At 55.9% G+C, this 10,726-nt stretch overlaps 2 protein-coding genes across 2 annotated transcripts; both read left to right on the plus strand.

The window, feature by feature from the left end:
• The first annotated feature begins 224 nt into the window (after positions 1-224).
• On the plus strand, positions 225-2,524 carry LOC123145017 (pentatricopeptide repeat-containing protein At5g39350-like). The gene has a single exon (XM_044564308.1). It carries the CDS (start codon positions 365-367, stop codon positions 2,366-2,368), a length of 2,004 nt encoding a protein of 667 aa, XP_044420243.1. The 5' UTR covers positions 225-364; the 3' UTR covers positions 2,369-2,524.
• A 50-nt stretch (positions 2,525-2,574) lies between these two features.
• LOC123145018 (actin-depolymerizing factor 1) lies at positions 2,575-4,408 on the plus strand. The gene is made up of 3 exons (XM_044564309.1): positions 2,575-2,813; positions 2,915-3,180; positions 3,931-4,408. Exons 1-3 carry the CDS (start codon positions 2,811-2,813, stop codon positions 4,079-4,081), a joined length of 420 nt encoding a protein of 139 aa, XP_044420244.1. The 5' UTR covers positions 2,575-2,810; the 3' UTR covers positions 4,082-4,408.
• The last annotated feature ends 6,318 nt before the right edge of the window (positions 4,409-10,726 follow it).

A 10,726-nucleotide genomic window follows, 5' to 3' on the forward strand; every position in this document is an offset into this window, starting at 1 on the left:
TAATATACCAAACTTTGTTTGAATTTTGTCCGTTTTCTTTCATTTTCGTCTATTTGTGCGTCGTCCATTTCATATGATCCGAACATGTGGTGACTGATTGGACGATGGGCATTCCGCCCGCTGTGTGCAAAACATTTTGTTCTATAAATTTGGTGGTCCCAATTAGAGTTGCCCTAGAGGACGATGTATGTGATTTAAGACGCCGGGACCTATCCAAACAAATTTGATGAGCCGTGTTAGATAGAAGTGTTCGGACCATCCGATCCAAATGTTTACCGGCGTTTATAACGGTTTAACTGAGTTACGAGTACAGTCAAACAGAAAGACCGAAGATCCAAGCGCCCGCCGCCCTCTCTGTTCCTGAATGATACTCCTACCCAGCCCGCTCGTGCGGCGATGCCTCGCCCTCCTCCACTCCAAGAACGCGATCCCCCTCGCTCCCACCACCACCGCCCAGCTCCATGCTCTCCTCCTAACGTCCGGCCACCTCCACCACAGCAGCATCCATCCCCTCTTCATGCTGCACTGCGCCAGCGGCCGCCCCCCCGACGCCCACAACCTGCTCGCGCAAATGCCCCACCCACCTCCGGTCTCCTTAACGAACTCGCTCCTCCGCTCCTATACCGGCCTTGGCCACCACAGGGAGGCCGTCGCACTTTACTCGCGGATGCGCGGCTTCGACCACCTCACCTTCCCCTTGGCCGCCAAGGCCTGTGCCGGCCTCCACCTCAGCCGCCACGGGCGTGCTGTGCACTGTCGCTCGCTCGCCGCCGGCTTCGGCGGAGACGCGTACGTGCAGAATGCGTTGATATCCATGTACATGAGCTGCGGCGATGTTGCCGAGGCGGAGGCGGTGTTTGGTGCGATGCAGAACCGTTCGGTCGTGTCCTGGAATGCGGTGATTGCTGGGTGCGTCAAGAACGGCTGTGCAGAAAGGGCGTTGGAGGTGTTTGGCGAGATGGTTGGTGATGGTGCTGGGGTTGACCGTGCCACAGTTGTGTCTGTACTGCCAGCTTGTGCGCGAGCCAAGAATTTGAGCATTGGAAGAGCTGTGCACCGGTTGGTTGAGGAAAGAGGCTTGGGGGACTATGCAGCGGTGAAGAACGCGCTGATTGATATGTATGGGAAGTGCGGGAGATTGGAGGATGCTCGCAGGGTCTTCGATGGACATAAATATGACAAGAATGTTGTTTCTTGGACAGTGATGATTGGTGCGTACGTGCTGAATGACCGTGTGGACGAGGCCTTTAATCTTGGTTTTGATATGCTCATGACTGGTGGTGCACCATGGCCGAATGGAGTGACCATGGCGTATCTACTCTCAGCTTGTTCCAGCTTGCCGTCATGGAGGCGTGCCAAGTGCATGCACGCAATGTGCATTAGACTTGGGCTTGAATCAGACATCGTTGTTGAGACTGCACTTATTGACACTTACGCGAAGTGCCATAAGATGAAGATGATGGAGTTGACACTTGAAAATGGCTCACGGCGGACAGAAACATGGAATGCAGCTATCTCTGGTTATAGTCGCAGTGAACGGGAGAAGAAAGCTGTAGAATTATTTAAGCGGATGATTGGAGAATCGGTGCGCCCAGACTCTGCAACACTTGCAAGCATCCTCCCGGCCTATGCAGAATCTGCGGACCTGGGACAAGCAAAGAACATCCACTGTTACTTGCTGGCTCTTGGGTTTCTTCGGAGCACATCGATCAGAACTGGTTTAGTCGATGTGTATGCCAAGGCAGGTGACCTGGACATGGCATGGACACTCTTCGACGGGCTACCTGAAAAGGATGTTGTTGCCTGGACCACCATCCTCGCTGGGTACGGTATGCACGGGCATGCCCGAACTGCCATCCTGCTATATGACCGGATGGTGGAGCTGGGGGTGAAGCCGAACACCGTGACCTTTGCCTCCCTGCTGTACGCTTGCAGCCATGCAGGCTGGATAGACGAAGGCCTAAAGCTATTTGAGGACATGCGTAGCATTCACGGCGTGGTGCCAAATATCGAGCACTACCTGTCCCTGGTCGACATGGTTGGGCGTGCTGGGAGGATCAAGGAGGCCTACCGCCTCATCAAAGATATGCCATTCGAGCCGAGTACCTCGGTGTGGGGTGTTCTGCTGGGTGCTTGTGTTCTACACAAAAATGTTGAGTTTGGGGAGATTGCGGCGAAGCATTTATTTGAGCTTGAGCCGGACAACACCGGGAATCATGTGCTCCTTGGGAACATATATGCTGCAGCTGACAGATGGAACGATGTTCAGGATGTCTGGAAAATGATGGGAAGAAAGGGCCTCATCAAAGAACCGGGATCTAGTTTGGTCGAGGCATGGTCTGAACAATGCAGAACAGCGATGTTATAGAATGCAAGTCTTGCACTCGTGTCAGATATATCAAAACGATTTTTTCTTTACATGACACCATAAAAAGGAAGTGTCTTTTAAGAGTAAATACACATCATCCCATGTACCCTTGTTTTGATGCTGCAACGATTTGGCTGAGGGAGGGTCTGTCTATTATAGGGACGGGTGGTAGCGCGCATGTTGGTTGGACACAAAAGTTTCTGGTTCTCACACACCAAGGAGGGGCCATGCTTGGTCAAAAGCCCCTCCCCGGACGTGGTGGCATCGTACAGCAGGCCTCCCTATATTTTGCCTCCGCTCTCCTCTCTTTCAGGCCTTCAAATCTTGCCCCTGCTTGCGCGGCTGCACATCCCCCCTCCCTTCCTTCCTCTTCCCCTCGCCACGCCCCTGTTTGCTTCTCAACCCGAGAAAGGAAGGAAGGAAACAAGAGAAAGCATCAACCATGGTGAGTAGAGCCCAACCTCATTCTTTCACAATGCTGTTCAAGGAACCGTTCCCTTATAACTGGGTATGTGTTAACACGTTATGGGAATTCCTTGTTGCAAGTCGAATTCCGCGTCAGGAATGGCCGTTTGCGACGAATGCAAACTCAAGTTCCAGGAACTCAAGGCGAAGAGGAGCTTCCGCTTCATCGTGTTCAAGATCAATGAGAAGGTGCAGCAGGTGGTGGTGGACAGGGTCGGGGAAAAAACCGAGAGCTACGATGATTTCACAGCCTGCTTGCCAGCTGACGAGTGCCGCTATGCAGTGTTTGATTTTGACTTCGTCACTGATGAGAACTGCCAGAAGAGCAAGATCTTCTTCATCTCTTGGTAACACCTGCTCGGGTCACAAATATTGTTTGTTTTATTTTTTTAAATGACCAAATCATTTTCATAGTATATTACAGAGTTCTGATTCAATCTTATGAATATGGATGGGATTAAGTTTGATAAAATCACCTCTGCATGTTAGATCAATGCATTTTGGCATTTCATTTTATTCTTGATCATTTGGTTTCTACAAGCAATAACTGAACACACCCTTTGCCACTTCTGGAGCAAATTAGCACATTTATTCCGTTGTCCACAAAAAGTTACAGATTTGTTTCATATTACACAGGTGACCAAAGTCTGTAATTTTGTTAGATCAGCTTGCAAAGGAACCGGGAGGGCACTTACTAGCTTATTTACCACACGAGAAATGGAAACAGAAATCCAACGTAGGAAGCATGGATTTTAAGAAATCAATATTAGAATCTCAAGAACTTGGTATTAAATTTTTGAATCCAAATTTGCGTTACAGACCGTAGCGCCAAGGAAGACATGTCTTTTATATATATTGTAGTGGACAGTTTTCAGTGTGACATCAAAAATTAAAACTTCAAAAAGGCCATAGACTGTTTCTTCTAACAAGCTGCTTCCTGGTTTCAGTGTTCTGGAGTCTGTACATAACGAATTGTCTGCGATATCGTAAATCCTTAAGCATGATCGTGTAAATGCACGACAAAACAGAACTGGTTCCTGCTACTTTCAGCCGAAAACTGAAGCAGCGTTTTGCGCATCTTGCTGTTTCTTCCACAGGGCTCCTGACACATCAAGGGTGAGGAGCAAGATGCTGTACGCGAGCTCCAAGGACCGCTTCAAGAGGGAGCTGGATGGCATCCAGGTGGAGCTACAGGCGACCGACCCGAGCGAGATGAGCATGGACATCATAAAGGGGCGAGCCCTCTGAAGAAGAAAACCTGAGCCCAGCTACTTACTACGTACACCGACACCCACCCCAGGAGCAGGAGCAGAGGAGGGCCTTGGTCTGCACCAGCTCCTGTTCTTGTAGTTCCTCCCCATCCATTTTCCCTGTCATTCTTTTCCTGGAAGCAAAGTGTTGTGTTCTGTATGAGACTGTATGCCGTCTTCATTCTTGTTATCCCCCGTGTTTGGTGCCATAGTCTCTGACTACTGCTGTAAACTTAGAACATATTTGCATTTGATGCCTGGTGTGAAGCCTAATGTGGCGTAGGTAACCGCCGATTTTCACAAAAGAAGACTTATTTATCTCATCTGTTGTTCTTGTTCATGTACTTCCCGATACTGTGATCTGTCTATATATTTATCAGGAACCTTTGCCGTCGCAACAAATCATATTTTGGGGTGCAAACAGACATGCCCAGATTGCAACAGATGCGCAATTGTTCCTTCAAATAATTGTACTACATTGTTTCTGGACGAGTGGATTAGATTGATTGCCCCCAAATAATTGTACATTGTTCCACAAAAGCTGGAACAGAGACGATTACTCTGCAATCTGGAACAGAGTGCATTGCAACATTTACAATATCTTCAGCTCTAGAAGTTTACGGCGAAGATGAATTGATCATCAGCTACTCCTCCTTCCTGGGCAACTGGCGATTGCCACCTCCTTGCCGACATCGGCACCAGCGGCAGCGAGGCCAGGAGGAGAGTTTGCGGCGTCGGCGAACCAGGGGAGCTTGAGCGCGCCGGCAGTCGGCAGCCGCTTGTCTGGGTTGCATGCGAGAAGGCCCTTCATGACCTCATATCCTTCCCCGGACAGCATCTGTCCTCCGGTATCACCTTGCGCAGTCGGCTGCGCTGCCCCAGTTTCAGCGGCGGCATCGTGGCAGCGAGCGGCAGGGAGGTGAACCCCGGCGACGTTGTTGGCGCCGCCTCTCCTTGCAGCGCCGCTCTTCTTCTTCCTCTCGTTGCCTCACACAACTCTCTTATGGTTTTTCTCTATCTTCTTCTCTCAAGAACACAAGAACACACACATGGAAGAAACTCAAACACACATACACGCATGGACCAAGAAGGAGCACAAATGCTTTGCCATAGGCTCTTCTCCTTGGCGAACACACAGGCTACATATTTTTCTCAGCCCTCTTTTTTATTCATCAATGCAACATATATATACACAAAGGTTAGGCACTCATGTCATGCAGCCCACGGCTCTACCTAGACCCACTACTCCACTAAACTCTTCATGCACTAACCACTAGCTAACACACCGGCCTCTCCTTGACTCGGCTACTCATCCAACATGCACGGCTCAATTAACTAGCCCACTAACCTACTAACTCCATGCACTACATGCATGCCCGCGTACACCGCTCGAGTAGCTCCTTCTCAGCAGCGCACGCCGCGCTTATACGCGCACAACGTGGCCGGCGTCCAACAGATCACCAACGGCCTCTGACTCAACCTTCACCTACACGACGGACACGAGCACGAACTCATGGACCTAGACCTACACGGTGAACGCCAACGCGAGAACAGACTCACGCGTCACCAACACGAATGCTCGCCACGGTGCTGCGTCCCGCATGTCCCGCACGATCCGACGCGCCCGACGAGTCCGACCGCACCAGTACGCCCCGCACGTCCCGCACGCATCCGACGTGCCCGACGAGCCCAACTGCACCAGACGCCGTGGCTTATTCCAACACACACCCTAAGCCACGACGTCGCCGTCGTCGGAGTTGGGGTAGCTCCCGTCGTCGATGTCGCCACGACCGCGGACTCGACCTGGCGCGCTGACGCCGATCGCCACCGTGCTTGCTGCGTCGTCTCCGGCGACATACGCCGAGCTCCTTCTCTGCCGGCGACACACGCCTGGCGTCCCTCGGTGACAAACGTTGTTGATGGCGTCGCGCTCAAACGCGAGCCTTCCCAGACGCCGCTTCATGGCGTAGCACCGCGCCGCTGCGGCCTCCACCGACGCGCCGCGTTTCCGTGCCCCCACGATCGTCGCGCCGAGCCACCGCGTCCTCTGCGCCACCACGCAGGTCCTCCGCGACCTCCTCGTCTCCGCGACCGCCATGCTCTTCGGGCGTACGACATCACTCCGCACCACCGCGGACTCGTCATGCGTCGCAGTCGCCATGCGCTCGCCGCGCGCTGCGGCCTCCATGTTCGACACGCTCGGCGCGCGCCCCGCGGTCGCCGCCGCGTGCCGCGGCAACCCCCGAACCTGGTCGCTCTGATGCCAATTGTTGGCGCCGCCTCTCCTCGCAGCGCTGCTCTTCTTCTTCCTCTCGTTGCCTCACACAACTCTCTTGTGGTTTCTCTCAATCTTCTTCTCTCAAGAACACAAGAACACATACACATGGAAGAAACTCAAACACACACACACGCATGGACCAAGAAGGAGCACAAATGCTTTGCCATAGGCTCTTCTCCTTGGCGAACACATAGGCTACATATTTTCCTCAGCCATCTTTTTCATTCATCAATGCAACATATATATACACAAAGGTTAGGCACTCATGCCATGCAGCCCACATCTCTACCTAGACCCACTACTCCACTAAACTCTCCATGCACTAATCACTAGCTAACACACCGGCCTCTAACTTGACTCGGCTGCTCATCCAACATGCACGGCTCAATTAACTAGCCCACTAACCAACTAACTCCATGCACTGCATGCATGCCCGCGTACACCTCTCGAGTAGCTCCTTCTCAGCAGCGCACGCCGCGCTCATACGCGCACAACGCGGCCGGCGTCCAACAGATCACCAACGGCCTCTGACTCAACCTTCACCTACACGACGGACACGAGCACGAACTCATGGACCTAGACCTACACGGTGAATGCCAACGCGAGAACAGACTCACGCGTCACCAACACGAATGCTCGCCACGGCGCTGCGTCCCGCATGTCCCGCACGCACCTGACGCGCCCGACGAGCCCGACCGCATCAGTGCGTCCCGTACGTCTCGCGCGCATCCGACGTACCCGACGAGCCCGACTGCACCAGACGCCGTGGCTTATTCCAACAGACGTTGCACCGTCCGGCGTTCCGAGCACCCCGAAGATAGTCCAGAGATAAGCGAACTCCACGGGGCAGTGCGGCATGTCGATCAGAGCAGTGTCCACGCCCCGCAGCAGTATGTCGCCGCTGACGAGCTCCGCCATGACGCAGCCGAGCGACCACGCGTCCGCGAGCGCGTCGTAGTCCGGCTTCCCATGAGCATCTCCGGCGCGCGGTGCCAGTCCGAAGTCGCAGATCTTCAGGACTTCCCCGCCTTCCAGGACGAGGACGTTGCCGGGCTTGATGTCGCGGTGGACAATGCGGCGCTCCTACATCCCCTCGGCGCCCGTTAGGAGCTGCCGCATGAAGGCGTTTCTCGTGCAGGAAGCGGCTGAGGCTCTGCCCGACGAACTCCATGACAAGGCCGACTTCGCCGGTGTCGGGATCCCGCACGGTGCAGTGGAAGCCGACGACGTGAGGGTTGCCGCTGCACGCCTCGAGGAAGCGGGCCTCCCTCAGCAGCTCGCGCGGGTCGGCGGGCTCGTCGGCGCTGTCCGGCGACGAGCCGAGGAACTTGATCGCGACTGTTTGACCTGTGGCGCGGTGACGGCCCTTGTAGACGACGCTGTAGGTGCCCTCGCGGAGGTAAGAGCATCTCGACTCGTTCGGCCCCACGCGCACCCGGCGCTTTTACTTTGGCCCTTCGGCCGGCGCTTTCTTGACCTGGGGCGATTTGTTCCGAGCCACGCTCCAGGTTTCGGCCCCAAAATGCGTATAAATTCAAATTTAACCTTTCCCGCTAAAAAAAACACAACAAGTTCAGCGATCAACGGCTGCCACAAAGTTCGGCGATCACCATGCCATAGTTCGGCGGTCAATCATGCTCTAAAGTTCGACGTTCAAAAGGAAGGACGCGTAGGCAATGCATCAAACGGCGTCGGACTAGCGGGAGTCGGCGTGCTCGTCGTGGAGGCATCATCACTCGGGCTTGGCGGCGGCGTTGAGGTCAGCGTGGGAGTTGGCGCGGCCGTCGACGACATATGATTCAAGATGAGGCCACGCTCCGTCAGGTACCACGCGTTGACCTGCTCGTCCATCGTTGACATGTCCGCCCCCATCATGAATGCCAGGTTGGTGTTCCACTTCTTCGCGACGACGTTGGTCCGGAGTAGGTCGAGCTTGACGGCGTTGTTCGTCATCAACACCGACCACCGCGCCTCGGATTTCTCTTCCCTCTGGGCCACGTGGTTCTTGGCGTCGGCGATGCACTGCTCGATGGACACGTGCAGGCGCTCGGTAGCCGGTGCGGCGTCCTTCGCCATCTTGGCTCGTTTGTTACCGTCAGGGCGCCCATCTGCCGCCCCCGGCGTGGGCGCGTCTGGCTTATACGTCTCCTTGGCCTTGGCGAGGGTGCGCCGGACATCCGCCCACTTCTCGCACTTCTCGATCCGGGAGAACACGTGGAGGTACTTGAACTCTTGGTCGGTGTTGTTATCCTGGCGGAACATGGCGAACATCCGAACCATCTGCACCGAAGAACAAGTGTCGGCGACGCACACGGCGAAAAGAAGCGAGAGCCGGCGTCTGTGCATACCTGACCCTCGACGTTGGCGCCGCTTTCCAGGCGAGCCGCGATCTCCTCGACGATTCCATGCCATTTGTTGCAGGCCATTTGGATGATCGCCCAATGGTTCGACATGGCCTTCGAGCCGCGCTGCATGTGGATGGTGGCGAAGTAGGGGTCGACCAACTTGCGCTCGTCGAACTCCGACTTGATGCACTCCCAGTACGTGTCGGCATTCTGGTTCGTGCCGGTGATCGGGTCGAGGCAGACGGTCTTCCATGCTTCGGCGAGGCACTCGTCTTCTTTGGACGTCCACTTGACGCGCGGCTCGCCGGTCCTGCCCCCCCCCCCGCTTCTTCTTTTCCCCTTTCCTCGCCGGTGTAGGCGCTGGATCCTCCTCCTCCTCCTCCTCCTCCTCGCCATAGTCGAGTTCGTCGTCCATGTCGCCGGTAAGGTCCATTGTATCGTCTTGCGCCTGGAACCCGAGGGAGGTGGCGGCGGCCGAGCCGCTCGTGATGATCTCGTCCATGTCGGATTTCGTCGCGTCGGGGTTGCCGAAATGCGACGACGAGACTTGCGAGAAGTGCAGGGCGCCACGGCACATAGACGGCGTAAGCCGGCGGCGAGTAGGTATACAGGGGTACTGTACGCCGGTGAACACGGGCGAGGGCGTGCGCTGGTCGGGGTTCAGACCGGAGGGTGAGGCGAGTTGGCCATGCAGAAAGGTGATGTTGGGGTTGAATCCGCCGTGCGCGTCGCCGTCGCCGGAGCCAGGCGAGGGTGCGCACCCCCAGGGCTGTGGCGACGGTGAGAAGCTGGCCGGCGACCCGACGTGAAGGCAGCTTGTGGGCCGTGGCCGCCGGGTGGATTCATCATCCCTGCGCAAGACGCCTCTGCCTGCTGCGCCGCCGCCCTGTCCCGGGCCCTCTTGGCGTTGAGCCTGTTCCGCCGGTCAGTGGTGACAGCCTCCCGGCGTTGAACCTCCGCCTTCACATCGGCGTTCGACATGCCCGGTGGTTTTGCCGGCGGCGCCCTCGGCTTCCTCTGCTTCGGCTGGGTGGCATCGACAACGGCAGCGGTGCGAGGGGCCGTATACTTCTTCGGCGGCATGGCGGGATGGCGGGGAGAGGGAGGAGAATGGCAGGAGAAGAGGGGCAGAAGGGGGACTGGAGGGAAATGGAGGGGGAAAGCAAGGGATCGCAGGAAAAAAGTGCCGTCTCTCGCCGATAGAGCAAACCCACACACTTTTTTATTTCGGCCGGCGCCCCCAGGCGGCCCCCGGGGGCTTGGGTTCGGCTCGGGTTCGCCGGCTGTTATTTCGGCCCAAACCGGCAATAAACAAGGTCCTGGGGCGCGACTCGGCCGATTTTTCGGCGCCGACGCTATAAAAAGAGCCCTGGGGGGCATGTTGGGGGCGAGTGGAGATGCTCTAAGGCTATAGGCAGAATCTCGGTAGTAGCGCGGGTTAACAACTCAGGCTGCTTTTAAGTACCCCTCCGTCCCAAAATAGGTGTCTCAACTTTGTACTAACTTTAGTACAAAATTGTACTAAGCTTGAGACACTTATTTTGAGACAGAGGGAGTAGTAAGTAGCGTCGGGGCAGAACATGCGCTATAGGTAGAACTTAACAGTAGCGTTGAGTGCCTCGACACGCGCTCCGCAGTGCTCCCACGGGCTGGCCGCAGTAGCAATGTGCGTCGTCGAACCGCGCTACTACTAAGCCCGTTAGTAGTAGCGCGATGCCACAGCCCCCGCTGCTACTGTGGCCAGCCCGGGCCCAGCTCCCCGGCCCACATAGCAGCGGCGTTGGTCCTGGCCCCCCACCCATACCCCAGCGCTACTCCTAAGCAAGCCCTTCTTCTTCCCCTGCGGCCTGTTCCACTACCTTCCTACCTCACACTCTCTCGCTCGCTCTTTGTGCCGCCGCCGTCGCCGGTCGTCGTCCCCAAGGTATCTCCCTCCTCCCTCGTGCCTCCCTCCCTCCCTTCCTCCCTCCTCTGGCCGCCCGCCGTCTACGCCCTCCTCCCTCCTCCTCTTTGCCCATCG

The sequence above is a fragment of the Triticum aestivum genome, chromosome 6D, assembly GCF_018294505.1.
Source record: "Triticum aestivum cultivar Chinese Spring chromosome 6D, IWGSC CS RefSeq v2.1, whole genome shotgun sequence".
Taxonomy (NCBI): Eukaryota; Viridiplantae; Streptophyta; class Magnoliopsida; order Poales; family Poaceae; genus Triticum; species Triticum aestivum.